This window comes from Anopheles stephensi, chromosome 3 (genome assembly GCF_013141755.1).
Source record: "Anopheles stephensi strain Indian chromosome 3, UCI_ANSTEP_V1.0, whole genome shotgun sequence".
Lineage (NCBI taxonomy): Eukaryota > Metazoa > Arthropoda > Insecta > Diptera > Culicidae > Anopheles > Anopheles stephensi.
The window spans coordinates 72,534,514-72,554,569 of record NC_050203.1 but is presented as its reverse complement, the minus strand read 5'-3'; the positions used below and the strand labels follow the sequence as shown (position 1 = coordinate 72,554,569).

General features: G+C 40.2%; 1 protein-coding gene across 50 annotated transcripts in view; it reads left to right on the top strand.

Moving 5' to 3' along the window:
• Positions 1 to 16,992, top strand: part of LOC118510637 (zinc finger protein 271) — a 58,454-nt gene extending 41,462 nt beyond the window's left edge. For 33 of the 50 annotated variants that reach the window (XM_036052724.1, XM_036052689.1, XM_036052686.1 and 30 more), the window contains 10 exons: positions 510 to 593; positions 1,105 to 1,188; positions 2,123 to 2,206; positions 4,765 to 4,848; positions 6,451 to 6,534; positions 8,070 to 8,153; positions 8,923 to 9,006; positions 11,094 to 11,261; positions 11,353 to 11,693; positions 14,551 to 16,992. In XM_036052724.1, the coding sequence (XP_035908617.1) occupies positions 510 to 593; positions 1,105 to 1,188; positions 2,123 to 2,206; positions 4,765 to 4,848; positions 6,451 to 6,534; positions 8,070 to 8,153; positions 8,923 to 9,006; positions 11,094 to 11,261; positions 11,353 to 11,693; positions 14,551 to 15,221 (1,768 nt within the window). In that variant the 3' untranslated portion in view covers positions 15,222 to 16,992. The remainder of the gene's footprint in view (positions 1 to 509; positions 594 to 1,104; positions 1,189 to 2,122; positions 2,207 to 4,764; positions 4,849 to 6,450; positions 6,535 to 8,069; positions 8,154 to 8,922; positions 9,007 to 11,093; positions 11,262 to 11,352; positions 11,694 to 14,550) is intronic. The other 17 variants (XM_036052733.1, XM_036052730.1, XM_036052726.1 and 14 more) reach the window with 14 other exon arrangements.
• The last annotated feature ends 3,064 nt before the right edge of the window (positions 16,993 to 20,056 follow it).

Sequence of the window (20,056 nt, the reverse complement as noted above, 5' to 3'; positions counted from 1 at the left end):
TAAATGACCGGTGTCTCGTTGTGTTTGGTAACAAAAAGTGTCATACAGAAAAAAAACGATACGACCTATGTCGTCTGTAAATGATCCGTTTGTTTTTTTGCACTGCCGCAACCATTCATGCCATTTATCGTTGTTGTTGTTGCCCGTTCATCCGTTCATCCGAATTTCCGTGGGCGCGCTCTCCATTAGGGTGTAACAAAATGGTGCAAATAACGAAGCGATCAAGAGGCTGTCACTTTGTGCCATCTGCTTGATATCATCTCTTTGATGTTTGCTTTTTGATCATTTTGTTCATTTTGTTCATTTAGTATCTAATCAGCCCTTTAGCTTGTACTAGTTACTTCCCCACCACATTGTTATATATTTGCGCGAGGGTTTTTTTTTCTTTGTTAATAGTTTTATAGTACATGTGTTTGTAACATACATCCGATTCCATGCATTTCTCTCGCTATCTGTCCGGATCTGTGTTTTCTATACCGAATTATATTGTTCATCGTCATTCTTGCCAGATTGCATACCGGAGAAACTCCGTACCAATGTACGTACTGCCAGAAGAAATTCACGCGAAAAGAGCATTTAACAAACCACACCAGGTGAGGCAAAGATTTTAGTAGAAAAAAAGGGTAAACTAAAAGAAAACATACACACCAAACGTAAAAAAAAGAAACTTCCATCTAAAAGATTATGTCAGTCGCGCGAGAAGAGTGTGTTTTGTTTGCAAACGCGAATGATGTTTAGTGATTCGTTTATTAAGTTAAATGCGTTTTGTTCTGTTTTTGTTGATACATTTCTTGAACTGTTTAAATTTCTTCTTAAGCGTCCTTTTTTTTTCAATGAATGGGTGTTATGTTCTCTAGATCGTTTTCCATTTGCGTGTACTAGTTAATGAAGTTAATGAATTTGAAAAAAAAACTTATACCTCTTTCTTTCACTTTTATCTCAACTTATCATCACTACTACTACTACCTCCACGGAAATCTACGTGTTTGTGTAAATTTTAAAAATCGATTTAAAAAAACGCACCCACACATCACCACTACCACCACTACTACTGTCGAATGATCGTGTACATACACCAAAAACAAAAAAACAAAACCCCGGTAGATTGCATACGGGCGAAACACCTTACCAGTGTTCTTACTGTCAGAAGAAGTTCACCCGCAAAGAACATCTCACGAATCACGTCAGGTGAGAATCGTTTCCACACCCACCAACAACATCCACCTTTAATAAACCCCCATTTCAATCAGCAATCCTTTACTGCAACTGAGTGCATTTTTTGTCCCCTCTCATCCGTTGGTGTTCATCCTTTTCGTGTTCATGCAATATCGACGAAAGGAGGTGTGTGTTAGTACCGTGAAGTCATTTTCTATGTCGAAGGGAAGCACTTGGGTACCTACCAAACGTCTCTACACTGAACGTGGTTTAAAATATGTCGTTGTGAAGTTCCTTCTATTAAAAGAAGGCTGTCTATACATTAGTAACATTTATCAGAAGGAGCTTGTGGACGGTGTTCTTTACGATTGCACTTAAACACTATCATCCGGATTAATCCGACGGAGGTGTTTGATGGGCTTCAAAGGCAGTTTCCTTCGCTTGACCACGCTGTTAACAGCTCTCCTTTCGTCCTTATTGCAGAATGCAAAGGAAAATACCCTTAAAAAAAGTATCATAAACATCGCCGCGCCTGTCTTTTCGGAAGTCCTCTCTCTACGGAAGCTAATGCATTTTTTTTCTTTTCTTTTTCTCTACCCACGATGTGTGTTACCTTTCGATAACACATCGAACGATCACACGCCACTATTTGGATCGTGTAAACTGTGTACTGTACTCAATGTCCTGTTGTCGTCGTGATCATCTGTTATTTGTTGGGATATTTTCCTCTGATCCTCACCCCTATCTATGTTGCGATGTATGGGAACGATCACGATCACGCGATAAATCCTGACGAATCCTTTCAACTTCCTCCTGAACATCGTGATTTGCTGGTCCTGCATCATCGACTGGTCCCGCTCGCCATTTTGCCTCCTCCTCTCCGCTACCTTAACCTCCTTATACGATCGTGATCTTCTCGCTCCACTCCATGTCCGATCAATGACAAAAACGAATGAACAACGTGTAGGCTGCACACCGGCGAGACTCCCTACACGTGTACCTACTGTCAGAAGAAGTTTACGCGTAAAGAGCATTTGACGAATCACGTCAGGTGAGGGACTTTCTTTCTTTTTTCTCTATAAATCTCATTACTTTGTTACCACATGTCTCTGTACCACTACCACCACCACACCATACTCTCACCAAAATATCCCCCCCCCCACCCCCACCCCAAAAACGTGTTCTGTTTTCTCTATCATCCATCCGTTTGTGTGTGTGTGTATGTGTAACGTAGAAACTCCCCGTCCACATCCGTCCGTACACACAACATTGTCTCTCCTTTTTTCCGTTAAAATCTGTCTTCCTGGGGGCAATCACGAAATGTTCAGGGAAACTTTTAAAGTACTAATGTCCCTATTCCACGCGTTGGAGAAGGACACACAAGATTTAAAAAGGGATTTGTCTAGCAAAAATTATACAAAAAAAAATTATTAAGATAATATTGTTGGTCCAATCATCTGATGTTGTTTTGTTTCTGGTTTTCTCTTCTTCATTATCTCGTCGTGCGTAGTGAGTACGGCTGTTGCTTATCTCTTTCTATTTCAATGTTTTACACATTGTTCCCATCGCGAATTTTGGGTTGTTATATTACGATTTTGATCAGTATTACGATATACTGTTAATTTGTGCAGATATTTTTGTTTGATTTTATTGTTCCTGTTTGTTTTCTTTTTTTTTTCAACTTTTTTTTTTAAATTGTCATTCTCTACTTAATTCTCTAAAGTTCTACTTTTCTGTTATGAAGTTTTTCATTTTTTAAATATCGTTGTACTGTTCAAAGATCGTATGAGCTGACTAGCTAAAATGGGTTCAATAATAAAATTATCTTGTCAAAACCAAGTTTAATTAGTAAAAAATCCCCCCTGATGTGTGCAATGCAACACGAAAGTGTATGCCAAGTCCTAAAGAGTCTGTGTTTAGTGTTAGCCTAGGCATATCTTAGACATTAAGAAGCGATAAGCGGGAAACCAAGCACCTTCCAGGAGACCGTTGCTCAGGATGCTTCTCGGTTACAACTTTCTTTCTACTTTTCTGTCTTAAACTTGATGGGAAAAGGTACACAGGAGAACCCGTGCAATGCAATCTACCGGGAGGTGAACTTTAAACATAAAAATCCTCCCTCGACTCCCTCGAATGCCCCCATTGCGGGACGCGATGTAATACATCTCTGACGAATATACACGATCATGCGGCGCGTAGTTTAGAGAGTGGATCGATTGAAATAACTATCGGTAGAAAGAAACGGCAATGCCGTTACGGGTAGACAAAGTTGGTGTACAAGTACAAAACTGTGCTCCGGTATACTACTCCATTAGCGTGTAGAGAGTTGCCCAGTAATTTCGTTTAACCGCGCAGATTGATAGAGAAATGCATGGAAAAGAAAAGTAAAATCAACGCAAACCAGAAGGGGGAATGGTCACAACAGCATCAGTATTGTTAGTCAGCTCTTTTGCCCTCGAAGGACTCGAAGGATAACGGATATAGTATCCCCTCGCTTTGTTTTTGGTTGTGTATTTCGTATTTAAATTACTTTTTTTTGTTATTTTTATTTTTTTTTATTCGTATCTTTTGGTACCTTTATTAAAACAAAACAAACGTGTCAGATGGTTGGATAAAACAATATGATTTTCCTTGTACATTGTAATTGCCTTTCCCAAAAAAAAAAATATATATACACATACAACACGCTCCCGTTTCTCTTCCTGAATCCACCACATCCTTCCATCACCATTTTCCTTATTATATTCCTAGATGTATTTTTAAGCATACTAGTTTTTATTTAAACCACATTTTTATCTTAATCGATGAACAATAAGACCCCCCCCGGTAAATGGTATTGATTGTGTTGCCGTAGTGTAGACGTATGTGCCACGTTGCTATGCTCTGATGACAGACTGATGAAGTGTTTTCTGCACCCTGAGTAGTCTCTATTCTGCAGTTTGAATTGATGCACCGTATGTGGTTTGCTGTAGTGTTTGCTACAATATTACCTGTACATTATTGTAATTATGATTTACTACACCGGTCTTAAATTGTTCTAGCTACTGTATTATTTTATTCTCCAACTTCTTTTGTCCTTGACGGTAGAATCAATTCTTTTTATCAACCCATTCCGGGGTCTTATTTTTCTACGATCGAAAAACTGTTATTTTAGTTTTTTTTATTATTTAATATCCCTTTCTACGTAATTCATCCCTCATTTGTGATTGTGCTCGATAGTAAGAAAACCCCTAAAAAAAAAAATCACATTGTACTATGCAAAAAATGCTAAATATTGTATTTTTTCCTTCTTTTTTCCCCCTACGTTTTTCTTCGTCACTTTCATCTAATGAAATTTTGTTTACTTAAAAATTTCGTAAAATCTACCAACCATAACCATGAATACAACACCAACACACACTACCTTTTCTATCTCTCTCTCTCTCTGTACGCGGGAACGTTCATCAATATTCTGCCTCGTGTTACCTATTGTGCCGCGCCTGTACTACCATTAAAAATTACTTCTTCTACTACTACCATCACTACTACTCTTCTTCTACTACTACTACCACCGCTACTGCTACTGTTCTATCACTACCAATCCAAACCACCACCATCACCAACAACCAGATTGCACACTGGCGAGACTCCCTTCCAGTGCACGTATTGCCAGAAGAAATTTACGCGAAAAGAACATTTGACCAACCATACCAGGTGAGGATGTTTACCTTTTTTTTTTCTATCAACCAACCACCAACCACACCCCACTCGGTTTCCCACTTGTTTCGGTCCGCTACTTCAGCCCCCATCCTTACTGCAAGCTCTAACCACGCGCTACTACCATACATCCATACGTTCGAGACTTAACCAACCGATTCACTACCTCATGCATCCTTCTCTCGTTCGTGATTTATTAGTTTGCTTGGGCGGTGCCTTCTTAATCTCTTCCTTCATTATCATGCATCAAAGCGTGAGAAAACATCCCCTCGTTTTCCTCCCCAGAATACAGCAGATCATATATCACCCTTGAAAATTCGGCTAATAACTGTGTGCTAGTGCAATGCATTGCATACCTTGCAGGCGCTGCTCATTTGATATCTCTTAACGCTTTTTTCGTTTGTTTTGGAATGAAAGTTAATGCTGCAGCGCGCACTTGTAGTACAGGCAACAAACATTGACGACTAATTGGATGCAACTTGTTTGCGTACGCAGTACAATCTTCCATCTGTGATGAACCTTTTCCCGTGTTAGCATTTGTTTAGTGTAAATTTAGTGTAATCAGCAGCAGCAGGAAGCACTTTGTAATGGAATTGTAAAATAATATACTACTACTTAACTTCTCGGGTTCTACTACCTTAAAATACACACACTTGTAATTAAATGATAGTTGGTTGTGTAATTTATCCTAGACTCATGTGTTTTGTTGTTGCAATAGTGTATAAATGAGAACAGCTAGTAGTGGTGATTTTGTTATCAGCAGTTTTAGAATCTTATCTTCTAATAGCCTTACCCTTGACGATCTTTATTATGATTCCAAGAGTCAACAGAGCTATCTCAAGTAGAATGGTTAGGACAAGAATAAATGCTCCTTTTCCCGTTTTTCATGTACACGATCAATTTCCCATACACGAACATAAGACACTTTGCAATACACTCACAATAGGAGTTATCCTTCTATTAAGGATTCAAATACAAAACATCAAAAAGGACACACCAAATACACTATTTTTCTGCCTTTAAAACGTCCCCATTAGTACTGTGACGAGATATCGTTAAAAAGCAAAATGGCTTTTCGCTTGAGAATAAACGATCCCCAAAAAAAAAAGAAGGAAAAAGAAACAAAAATTAATTCCGGCCCGAGCTTCTCCTCTGGTGGTATTACTTATAGTTAGTTGTGCGCTGTTGTTGCATTGTTGACGTTGCCACCAGGAATAAAAGAAAATCAATGATACTAGCTACTAGAGATCACATTAGAGCGTTACTAACGTACTTCCCTCATTGTTTCTTTTTTTTTTCGTTTGCTTTTTAGTAGCCATTTTGTTATCCTTATCCATCCCTTCATTCATGATTCATCCATCACTCAAGTATTCTCATGTTGATCGAGCTCATCTCCCGATATAACATACGCACACACACACACACATACATGTGCATCTGCTCTTTGTCCTTTTAACGCTTGATCTTGCTGTCTCGGTTCCCACTTCACCTCGTCATCCTTCCGTGCTGTGGTTGGACGTGTGTGTCCTTGCCTTCTTCTTCGGCGGACTGCGTTTTTGTTTTTCTCTCTCCCCCAACTAACCAATTTCTACTCAACAGATTACACACCGGTGAGACTCCGTATCATTGCACCTATTGCGAGAAGAAGTTCATGCGAAAAGAACACCTTACGAATCATATCAGGTGAGAGCGATAATGTTGACACCCACACACACACTCACACTCACACATTCACTCAGACAGCGGACAACAGCGTGTGTTGGTTGTGTTCACTTCCGTTACATTATTACTCCTGCCCTTTTGTGTGTGGTTTCCCTTTTACTTACCTTACCTTGCCTTGCTACTACTACTACTACTACTGTGCCTCTTTTTAGTATTGTGTCCATAAATTGTTTTTACTTATTATTATTACTACTGCTGCTATCATCATCACTACTAGTTTTAGATTTGTACCGTGTTAATTTTCGTTTGTTTCTTTATTATCCTTTTCCCCTTCTTTCATCTCACTCCTTTGCTCCTTTGGCCCGTTAATCATCAGTCATAGTTTCGTATGTGTTTTGTGTATATTTTATGTTAAACGCGTTTGTACATTATTTGAAATGGTTGCAGAAGTGGGTATGTTACTGTATAGTGTGCAGAGAAAAAAATAATTTAGTGTAATATCTAAAAGGGGGAATGATGTTTTGTAATGTTATACTTATAAGAGTGGTTCTATTTGATTCTTTACACTTAAAATTGTATTTTTTATACAAATACTTTAAAGTTTTATCTTACACATACGTTAACATACGGTTTGAAATAATAAGCCGACTACCAACTACCAACACCAATGTCCCAGAAACGTTGTTTCCTCACCTTTTCCATTGCTTGTCCCCATCACTATCCTTTCCGAAAAAATAAATAAATAGAAACACATCATCATAAATAGTAAATGCTACACAATTTTTTAAATAAAACTGCGCCCGCACAGCGAGAGAGCAGACTTCACCAATTTCCGAGCGCTCGAGCAGCGTGTTGCTGAATGCTGTCGATCTTGCTCGATTGATTATAAAGCAATCAGCCCATCATGGTGGTCAATCAATCAATCTTTTTGGATCGTTTGGAAATTAAATAATTTACCAAACAAGAACAAAACGTTTTCGAGCGGGAAAGAGGAAGAAAAAGGTGCGAGGAGATACAGAAGGAAACGGGCCTGTTTTGGTTTTCTGTTTTCAACTCCTCTCTAGTCGATTTGTTTTTAAAATGTTTTTTAAAGTTAGATAGAAATACATTCTTTTTGTATTTGTATTATTAATTTCTTATTTACTTACATTTCATTCCTTCATTGAATGTTTGATTTTTTTTTCTTTTTCTTTTTTTTCTGCTTTTTTGTTGTCTCTAATATTCTTGTTTGTATGTTCTTGCTAATGCAAATAATACATCCATTTCATCTCCCACTTTCCAACCCCCGACACTGTTTCCTATTGTTCCTTTTCTTAATTTTATTAATTATTTCCTTCCCTTCATTCCATTTTATATTACTGCCGACATTATTTCCCGCATTTGTTCTCCCCTTTCGTCTTTCACCAACTCGTTCCCAAACTTTTACTGATTGTGTTTTTTTTCTTTCTTTTTTTTGTTTTCTCTTCTGTCTCATCTTTTGTCTCTCTTATTATCTCTCTCTCTCTCTCTCTGTCTCTGTCTCTCTATTATTTGTATGTATCTATTCCTTCAAACAGATTGCACACCGGAGAAACTCCCTATCAGTGCACGTATTGCGGGAAGAAATTCACCCGAAAAGAGCATTTAACAAATCATGTCAGGTGAGGGAATAAAAACAAAAACAAAAAAAAACCCAAAACAAAACAAAACAAAAATCAAAAACTACAAAACTTTCCCGCCCCTTTTCTAAAGATCACACTAACTATTTAAAGAGAAAAACAATAGCAAATCAAACAACGTACCTACCCACACCCCCCGAACATGTAAACCAACTAAAAAATCCGTTTCGTTGTCAAGTTTAGAATGTTGTGTTAGTTTTGTTTTACTTTTCCTTTTCTAATTTTATTTTCCGCTTCCCAACAACAATTCCAAGTATAAATTCTCTTTTATTTTCGTAAAGACTGTTTTAAATCGGAAAGTAATTTAATCGTAGCAATGCTCCAACGACTTTTTTCTTTAAATTTATTATTACATTTAAATCTACAACGTCGTACTCCATACACTTTTACGTTTATTGCTAACAACTGTGTGGCAAAGGGCATATATTACCTGGTGCATCCGTTTCCACCAGTGAATCATCTCGATGGGAAATAGAACAAATTGGAATGATTTTAATTGATGTTCAATTATTATATAAATTTATGCACCCCAGAAGTTACCAAATCTAAATCTAGATCATTGAAAATGGAACAAAGTTAATGTGTGTAGTTTTTTTTGCTAGTGAATTTGCCGCCAGCCTCTCAAAGTCAACATCTCACCAGCAAGAGAGATCTATCTGTGTGTGTATGCGCGCGCCCGCCCGCGTGTGTTTTTTTGTTGTGAATTTTTGTGCGTGTGTTTTCGTTGTTAAATTTGTTGTTCTATCAACAGATTGCATACCGGAGAGTCTCCCTATCGGTGTTCGTACTGTAACAAGTCATTCACCAGAAAAGAGCACCTCAAGAATCACGTCAGGTGAGGGCCGGTTTTATTTCCATTCTGTCTCTCTTTTCCCTTTCTCTGTCTCTCTCTCTTCCTTTTGCTCACTCACTGTCTCTTAAACTATCTCTCTTATCGCTCTTGTCTCCCTCTGTCTCATCCCTTCGCGAACAACAAATCATAACTCTTCATTCATAGTCATTGTCACCAAGACACACACAATTACCAGAAGAGACAGTCATTACTCTTATAGTCTGGCCACCATCACCTGTGAACACAGCTTAATGTGCATCTTAATCTAACCAATGCATCTAGCTCTGTGTGTGTTTTACTGTTCCATTTTCCATTTTTTGTGAACCTTTTTTACATTTTCAATACGTTTGTTTTCTATTTGTTCTATGAGGCTTTTCTTAACTACTATTTTCATTCAATATCATGTCTTATTCATTCCTTTCCATGCATTTTATTTGACTTTTATGTGTCTTGTACTTCCTGTAAATGCATTTTTCTTTTTTTAATTGAATTACACTAAGGAACAGTTTGTTAAATTTTTTAAATTATTTTTCCTTTTTTTCTCTCCGATCGTGTTAAATAATATCGATGAGGCTTAATAAATCTTATTAAAAATGAGAATCATATATTTGCCGTTCACATGCACACACACACGCCTCACGCACCCAGTTTGCAAATGATTCTAATAAAATCATTGATCGAATTAGCTCCAGTGCTCCAGTGTGAAAGAGTGGGCGCGCTTGCGTACATTTAATCCCCAATGTTTCGAACAATGTACTGATACATAGGAGGGAGATTGGTTGGTATCGACGAGAACTGGTGATAATGATGATAATAGCAATAAATGAAAGTAATTCTGGAAAATTTAAATTCATCCCCCCACCCCATGTTCCTTTCTGGAAGAGGCACATTAGCCGTGAGAGAAAGAGAGCGAGAGAGCGAACAGAGTGACAACACCACACCCACCCATCAGCGTCCATTTACTGCCTGCTGCACATAAAGTGCAAATTATGCATCCATTCATTTCAATTCACAACACCCCGTGCTTTGTCTTTTTTTTCGCTCGGTGGCGGAGCAAAAATTGGATTTGTGTGTCCGTGTGTCCGATGGCAAATTTCAATTGTGAATAGCGTGAATCTAATTAGATTACACTACATCATTAATGATAGGCCGGTAGTGAAAATTAATTCTCATCGATTCTTTTCGGGTTGTGCTGCCCCCCCTTCCGGTATAATGAGACGGCTTGTTGTAGCCGCGTGTTGTGTGTGGTTTGTAAACGTGTCCGCGATTGTGGACATTCATTTTAATGTATGAAACGGTCCGGAACCCTGTCCGGTGTTCTGAATCAGCTTTTGTTTTTAAATTTCGGTAACAAAAAGTTTATGGAGAAAGCGTTGTAGATTTACGGGTTTGAGTTTTGTAGTTTAAAAATTTGATTTATTTTGTCATATAAGTAAGTCTTTACCGCTAGAGTATCTTTTTTGAAACAGTCTTCGAATTCGTCCTCCCTTATTTATATTCTCCCATCTCATCATCTCCAATCACCTTTACCCACACCTCATCATCATTCACAGTTTGGCGTGCTTTGTTATTTAATTTTGGTATAATTACTACTATTTTATTACCATTACTGTAAACATTTAATTTGAATTGCTTCTCACCCTCTATATTACCCCCTCCCTCGGGCAGTTATTGTTAATTTTTGCAGCATAATTATTCGACCTCCCTTATTCCCTTCACACTAGCTCCCCTTTACACACACACAACACACACATACACAAATCAACCAACACCACCATAACAGTCATACACAACAACTACACGTTGCATCTGTTCACAAACAGCATCAACATTAAACTGCATGCGAAACATAATTCAAAATGGAGGCTAAGGACGTTTTGCTAAGGAGCTTAGTAATGAAAAAGACCAATCATTGGTTTAAATTCGTTTAATTGTTATCCGTTTGTCTGGCACCATAGCAAAAACGTTCAGCCAGCCAGCCAGAGCCCCCCTTTCTATAGCGTTAATCCATCGAAAAAATCCCTTCTAATAATTAATCACGGCGTAACAACATTATTAACTTATTTTAACTTCTTTACTAATCGAAACAGATTGCACACGGGTGATTCACCGCACAAATGTGAGTACTGCAACAAAACGTTCACGCGGAAGGAGCATCTCAACAATCACATGCGCCAGCACAGCGGAGACAATCCACACTGCTGCAATGTGTGCAACAAAACCTTCACCCGGAAGGAGCATTTGATCAACCACATGAGGTAAGGATTCGCATCTTCTTCCAACAGCTGAATTTCGATTCGCCTAATTCACCTTCCCCTCACCCCCCGGTGGTATTTCATCTTCCTATAGCCGTTCGCACACGGGCGAGCGACCGTTCCAGTGTGACGAGTGTGGCAAATCGTTCCCGCTGAAGGGCAACCTGCTGTTCCACCAGCGCAGCCACACCAAGGGCCAGCCGATGGATCGGCCGTTCCGGTGCGACATGTGCCCGAAGGATTTCATCTGCAAGGGCCACCTGGTGTCGCACCAGCGGTCGCACACGGGCGAGAAGAACCATCACTGCCCGCAGTGCAGCAAATCGTACGTCGAGCGGGGCAACATGCTGCGGCACATGAAGAAAACGCACCCGGACGCGGTCATACCGGTGCTGCCCAAGTTGCCACACATCAAGGTGGAACCGAAGTCTACCGGTAAGTGAGCGAAATGTAGGGTCGAACTATTTACTTGCTCGTCTCCTCCCCGCGGCCCCTCAAGTAGCTCTGTTGTAGTGTGACCACTGACTTACCCCGCGAGCTCGGGGCAGCAGTGTGTGTGTGTGGTAGTAAACGTTGCGTGCTTAAGCTTGTTGTGGTTTTTGTTTTCTATTCTTTCATCTAGTTTTGAGTATTAAAAATCAAAAAAATTCCATTGGTTTAACATATGTAGCTGCTTTTGTTTTTCGTTATGGGTTTTGGATGGACGATAGACTCGCGGAAAAAAATATTCACGTTGTCGAAAACAACAAATAATGAACTCTAATTAAACAACCAAAGAAAAGAAGCCTCTCGTCCGTTCAATACCTATGTTTTCAAATATCCTTAGCACGTGGTTTACTAATTATTTTGTTTTTTGTTTTGAGTGTTCTTTCCTCTCAAATCAAACATTTTTTTAACAATCTTTATATCTCCTTCACTATCTCACTGTTGATTTTAACATTAGTTTAGTAAGTTTGTAGAACTACCAGTACACATTATTTATTATAAGGATTATATTTTATATTATTACTTGATTCTGCCGACTGTAGCGTCTCTCTCTGTATGGTGGTCAGGGGTTTGATTTTTTTTTTAAATTTATTTTAATTCGTTTTTTTTCTAAATGTGGCAGTCAAATGTTCTCACAATAGTTCCATTTCGTTCTGTTAATATACTCAACTGTCAAGATTGACGACGTAGAGCCAAGTTTAACAAAAGCTTTACATTGAAAATGGTTTTGTTGTTTTTTATTTGTTATTCAATTTTGCGGTTATGGATATAAAAATGCGATTAAAAATTATCTTACTAACGTTTCACTGCCTAATTCCGCCAAAAAAACAAAACAAATCTGATCTTCCGTATTTCGCTAGGAAAGTAAGAGAAAGTTTCTTTTTTCCTTGTGAGAAGAATGCTTAAGAGTTTGAATTGTTTGGTAGTGTATTTTCTTCCTTTCTTTTGTGCGCTCTAGTTTTGTTTTTCTCTCTCTCTCTCTCCTTCTCTTATTCTCACACAAACACACACATTTTTGTTTTACTATTAGAACCTCTAGCTCAGTACAGTTGCGTTTTGATAGTCTTCCTTTTTTTGAGTATGCGTGCTTTAGAGTTGATTCTTTCTGGTTTTTTTCTTTACTTACTTACTTACTTACTCACTTACTACTCTTACCTATTTATTGAGTGTTTTTTAATCGCACGTGCAAACGTGTCCAAAATTATTTAATTAAATTTCCAACAAATGAAAAAAATACTACAATCATAGCCCCATGTTTCGGTTGAATGTGAATTGAGATAATGCCCCCGCGCCCGCCCGCCCCTTCCCGTCGAAAGAGAGCGTGTGTCCCTCAGCATACAAACATGTATTGGAATTGCGCATTCCGGAAGTTCGGCTGTAATGCAGGCAACCAAGCGCAGGACACGGCGCACAAAACGGACGGGGCGGACAGAGATTCGATGGAAGAGTATTATTAGGAAGAAAGTCGAACAGTTAAGGACAAATTAGAGAAAAAAAAACAGAAACCACCCTTGGCCTTGTTGAAGAGTTGAAGTTGTTGAACCAAGATCACATGAGAGTAGCAAAGATATTTTGCAAAACACTACTACAACTACTACTACTCCATCCACACACCAACTTTTCGGTCTCTTGGCGTCCCTGGGTTCACTTGGTTGCATTGCTGTCATTGTTGTCCCCCACATGAACGTCAATGACAAACAGCGCACCTGAGAACTCCCCATAGTACCCCCCCCCCCCCCCACCCCACCAAGCCCACACAAAAAACAACATTACAAAGAGTAAAACTCCATCAAAATTTTCCACTCGGACACACACACACAACCATGATTCGAAATTGTGATCTTTATCCAACAAAATCGAACGCAAAATCCAAAAACAAAAACAAAAAAGCAATAGAAGAGGAGAAGGAGAAGAGGCTCAGTCGGCATGATAGCGATAAACACAGAGAGGGAGATAATCCTGTTGATACATAAATTTGTTTCTTAATCCTTGCCACCAAACATAACTCGTGAAATACGTTTAGCTGCTACCCCTTTTTCCCCCCCATACTCACACATACACACACAAAAGCGCAACTGAATTTGAACGGTTTGTTCTTCTTTCACCACGTGTGAATGGCAAAAACAAAATATTTATTTGTACAAAATGTGGTGTTTTATATTACTGTCCTTTGTACTGTGCGCTCGCTAATACACACTCTCAATACACACACACACATACAAAGTCTAATGAAAAGAAGAGAACAAAAAATTGCTCAAAAAAATAAGCATCCATTCACACACATTTTTTGTGCATCCCTTTTCTGTATCCGAGTTCTTCTTGTTACATGTACAAAGTATTATTAACATTATAATGATGAACCCGTGCTCTGTTGTGCCAACACACACGATTAACGAACGGAGGGATACGCGCTGAACAGTGCCGAATGAAGTTTGATGATCGCACGAGAGAGACGAGTTGCGCGAAGAATCGTTACGAAATTGTTAGCAAATTTGGTGTTAAACATAATCCTCCGCTATTGTGCGCGAGGACGACTGTTGTTTTCTTTTTTAAATGCAAATTTAAACACGATTTGGATGCTATGAAAAATTCATGATCCTTGTATTCGGCGGATATGATTGATCCTCTAATTCGTTTCTCGTCCTCTCTCTCTCTCTCTTACACACTCGATCATCAAAACTACTGTTCACGCTATCTCACTCTCTCTCTCTCTCTTTTTGTCTCTGTGTGTCTCTCTCAATATCTCTCTCTGTCTCTCTCTCGTTATGTCAACTCTCTCTCTCTCTCTCTCTATTTCCCAACTCAGTATCTCAGCCCGCGTCCGTGGTGACGTCGCCGGCTCAGGCCACGTCAACAATAACGTCGATTATCTCCAACAATACTCACCCATCGCAGCATCACCATCACATTCAACCGAAAATGGAACAGAAATCTCAGATACATCATCTTCCGCTTCCTCATCAGCATCCAGCTCACCAGCTGCACCACCACATCTCGGCGGGCCCCCCGCCCCCACCGCCCTCGATGCATCTGCCACCATCAAATCCGCAGTTGGCAGCGCTCGCCCTCCATCATCAGGTCCAGCAGCAGCATCAGCAGCAGCAGCAACAACAGCAGCAGCAACAGCAGCCGCAATCTTCGCCTTCAACGGTACGAACCCAGCCATCCCCTCGTACATCACATCAGCCGCCGCCGCATCCACAGCAGCAGCAACCGCAGCAGCAGCCGCCGCCGGAAAGCCACCAGCAACAGGGACCGGGCCCAGCTGGACCCCTTCCACCTCAGCACCATACGGTCCCGGTTACTATTATAACCCATGCTGGAAGCATTAATCCCGGCAACATGCCGGTGGTGGATGCGGTCGGTGGCGGTGGCGGCGGTGGCCCACCGAACGGTCGGGTCGGTGCAATCCAGATGCATCATCTGGCGGCGGCCCAGCAGCAGCAGGCGGCCGAAGAGCATTCGGTGGTTTATTGAAATAACGGCATCGGTGGCGGTAGTGCTGCTGCTGCTACTACTACTACTACTACTCCTCCTGCTGTGCTGGGGAGCACCAGAGGAGGTGGAGGTGGAGGTAGTAGAGGAGGAGCTACTGGAACTGGTGGTGGAGGTGGCAATAACAAACCACCGCCGCCACCATCCGTATCGGCGGCTCGCATCGGTAGCATAGAGCTGATAGTACCGACGATTGCCGCCAGAGCGGGTGGCGGTCACGTCACGCTACTCCAAACACCAAATGTCGCCACCGAACCGCAGCAGCCACAGCAACAGTATCAGCACTCGATCGCTCTAATGCCTTTGCTGCAGCAACAGCAACATCTAGCGCAACAAGCATCGACGCTGCAAACGCCGTCACAGCAGCAGCAGCAGCAGCAGCTATTCAAGTCAGAACACAACAAAACACTAACCCAGCTGTAGTAGTAGTAGTCGTAGGAACTAGTAATAGCCGGTGGTAGCCGATCGTGCTACAAAAGTAGACGAGAAAGGCAAAACTGCAGCTTGTTTTCTTTTATTATATTCATTTGTAACTGCGAGCTACTAGCAGTAGAGGTACGTTTTCATTTTTCTACATAGGAATACATTTTGTTATAGTGTCTCAACGGCGCTACCTTAATAAAACAAAGGTAAAACATACACATAAAGGCGGAGACTGTCGAGAGTAATGGGATAATGAGTAAAGAATGCATTATTTACGACCGTTTGGGTCGTATACAGCAGCATCCTCTCGGGACGACACTCTCGGCTGATCTGAAGGCACGCAAAACCAGTGAATAGTAGAGTAAACATTTTTAAACGGTTTGCAGAGGAAGTGTCGATGTGCGTGTGTATGAACGATTTATGAAACCGTGCTACCATTAAACAAAACTGTGTGGGTATCATTGCAAAACGATGAACACAAACTGTTTTTTTTAATTATTTTTTTTTAAAGAAATTTCCTTAAAAATGGAACATCGGCGGCTGCACACAGGAAAAGATGAGAGAGAAAATACAAACAAAAAAAAAAACAAAATAGAAGTACAGATATATGCAATTAGTAGTTTTTAAAAGTAGCGAAGAAGAAGTGCAAAAGAAGAAGGTGTGTAATGCTAAGTTTAATGATGATGAACACAAATAAGCGTAGCATGATGATATAACGCAGAAGGGGTGCAACACAAAACACTCACACATGTGCAACCTAAAGTAGAGAAACAATACCAGTAATAATTGCATGAATGCAAGCAACGGTAGAGCGCCGGCACCACTGTCTGTGTGGAAAGTTGAGTAAAAAATGAAAAAAGAAAACATTACAGAAGAAATGAAGAAACAAAAAAAGGCATGTAGAAGTGCATAAACATACACTGCAACATGTGTAAAATTATACGTGAATGTGAGTGTGTGCGTGTGTGTGTTAAATAAGTTTAGTGAGAACGAGCCTGTACAATAGCATCATAGCAAGGGGAAGAAAAGGAAGTGAAAAAGCGAAAACAGATACGAACAAAAAAGTCTTGTAGTGTTTAAGGGGAGAGAGAGAGAGAGGAGGAAAGCAAGAGTAGTAGTATATGGATAGAAACAACACAACAAAATATGTTCGACATAGAAAGGTAAACAAGAAAGAAGAGAAGAAGGTGAGAGAAAAAAAAAGGAAAGTAGTGTAAACCCGTAGTGAGTTAAGTACTAAAATTATATACACATATAAATCTATATACCAAGCGCGCTATATCTTTATATATATACAAACACACACACACACACACATACAAAAAGGCAGTAAAACTCACTGATCAAAAAACTGAAGCCAGTGTGTTAGAGCACGCAATACAGTCGCCGCCACCAGCAGCAGCAGCAGCAGCGAGCGAGCGAGCGTGAGAGGGAAAAAGGAAAAATGATAATAATTAACGACAAATGATATATCGATATCAAATATCGAAGAAGAATGAGCGTTTTACGTGCAAACAAAAAAAACACAGATTTCGCGACAGCAAGAACCGGAGGGGGGAGGGCGGGAAACCATACCCAGCTTCCGGTTCCCATCTGCCTCTGCCTGCCTGAGGGATGGGTGGTGGTAGTAGAGAGTACTCTTGTCTTAGACAGTTTTACACAATTATATTACCCTTCCACAACAACAACAACAACAACAAAAATGTGTATAAACGTGTGTGTGCGCGAGTGTGCGCGAGTGTGGGACATCCGCTCGGATTTTAACAAAATGTAGCAGTAATAAGGCTCCCGGTTTTTTCGGCAAACGAATAACAAAACAAACAAAAACCTAGCAGGAAGCTCTTGTGTGGGTCTGTGTGTGAGATGCGGTGTGAGTTGGTAGAGATGCAAGCCACACAAAGACAGACACACAACCCAGGAGCGAAACAATACTTAATCTTAACACAATTGTTGAAATAGATGAAATAGTGTGAGAAATAAACAAAAGTAATCTTTAAACAAAGCGTACGTACTCGACCCCCGGCCTCTCGTAGTAAGCCCCGCGGCCCCAGCACGCGAAACACGACGAACGACGCGGTGTTTAGAAAGAACCTTCGGCCGAACACGAAACCGATAGGGAATATCGTCCCGACAAAAAAACAAAGGTGAGCAAAAAAGCAGCCTCTCCTCCACAGCAAGATACAAACTAGCTTAAGTAGCATATTGCCAAAAAAGGGGCAAAAAAAGCAGCAGCATAGCATTGGTGGTTACGGGGAGAGAGAGAGAGAGAGAGAGATCGTTTACACAACCGTTGTTAAAGCTACAACACACATTAGCATGCTGAGGTTGCAAAAGGCACAGGAGAGCAGAGAACAAGTGAACAGAAATCAAACCAATATTTGAAAGGAAAGGAGGGCTAGAGGGTCAGGCCAGTGCAGTGCGTCTCCACTTGTCGTCGTCGTCGTGTGCGGAACAAACAACAAACAAAAAACCCAGCAATCCCGCGGAAGCAAAAGGCAACCAAAACCTCAACATTTCGCGGGTGACACATAGTACAACTTCTTTATTTAAAGTGTTTAAGTGTAGGACAAAACAAAAAAAAAACACACAAGGATTTTTAAGGTGATATACGATAAGGGAAACGAACATACATACACACACACACACACACACACACACACACACACACACACACGCCACAGTTATAGTTTCTTAAAGAATCTCTCTCTACTGCTGTTGTCATCGCTGTTTCTTATAAGGTCCTTCTAATGTGGCTCTGCTGCTGTGGGGCTCACACACACACAACATACAATCGGATTAAGCTTAGTTTCACGTACTACAATTACAATAGCCATGCATACACATACCATCATATATCCATCGCAGAGAATCCATTTAATAATTCGTCTTATGTCGCTCTCAGTGTCTCTTTGTTCTAACTGGTCCGTTTTGTCTGTGTGTGTGTTGAACATGATTTCCAATGATGAGTTTTTTTCTTTCTTACATATAACAAACACATCTAAACACACTCAGCGTAATAGAATGCCGTACTACCTTTTTACATCAAACACCAAACTGTTCTGTGTTGGTCGGTCGTTGTCTACCAATAGAGAGGGCGAGAAGGGTTCAATAAGCGAAGATTAATTTCGAAACGGCTCAACTACAGCAGATACATCATATACCATAGCCATAGCCTTAACTGTAATAGAATTAGCATTAGACACACACACACACACACACACACACACACACACACACACACACACAGACATTCAACACGTACAAAACGCTTTCGTTGTCACAGAATGTTATTCCAACAAAAAACCCTTCTTTTTAATTACCCTCGTAATGAATAGCAATTGGTAAACCCACCTATAGAGAAACCCATACATAAATAGCAAACCGAAAAGCCGAAGAAGCCGGTTCATGTCGTGTGTCGTCTATGTTAACAGCAAACAATCACACCATTTTTACTATAATACTACTACTACTACTCATCATCTCTCACCACTATTTCAAAACCGATCGATAAGGCCGATCTTGTTGTCGGCCAGCTTATTACAATAGAACTTACTCACGTACACACACACACCGAGCCGCCGCGCAATAGTTTTACATAAGCATCAACCGACAGAGACAGATTTTGTTTTGCATTTTAAAGTTGTTTTCATTTGAAATCCAGTAACGACACCCCCATAATATCCCGTCTGCAGAAAGGCACCACAAACAAAGTCGCGTTCCTTCCGTTTGTGATAGTGAATGATGGGGCCTACTGGCCGCTCCTAATACGTCCAAAGCGTCCATCAGCACACGAGCTATAGTATCAAGAGTATGTGTTTTGGCTAGGGGCGCAGAAGGAGAGCTGGTATAACGATCGTACTACAACAAGCCTTTGGTTTTATTTAGCCTTAAACAGAAGCCTGATAATTTGTATTATTTCGCTGAAGTGTTGTAATGTGTTAATCAATGATTTGTTTTTGTCGTTGGTCATTTTTCCCTTTTCCCCTACCCGTTTGAATCAATGTTTTCGATAGGCTTTAACGCATAAACAGTCTCCATAACAGTCATGTGCTTTTTCTTTTAGACTTTTTGTTTTTTTTATTTTACAGATAACTTTAAGTAAGATTATATATATGTGGTAATTATAATGTTGTGCGTTCGTTAAAACAGAACAGTGTAATGAAAATTAAGTTACGCATAAAAAAAAGTGTATTAAGTGAGTGAAGAGTGAAGAAAGCGCATCATTTCATAAAACAATCATAAACTACTAGGGCTTAGCTAGTAGCTAGGGTTAGTACAGGTGCAAAATCAGAATCATGGAGAATTCATCATAGATGAAGCAGACCGAGGGAGGAGAGGCGGGAGTCTAACGAACAAAGTAACAACAAGTACAACAGAAAGATGAGCCAAGCGGC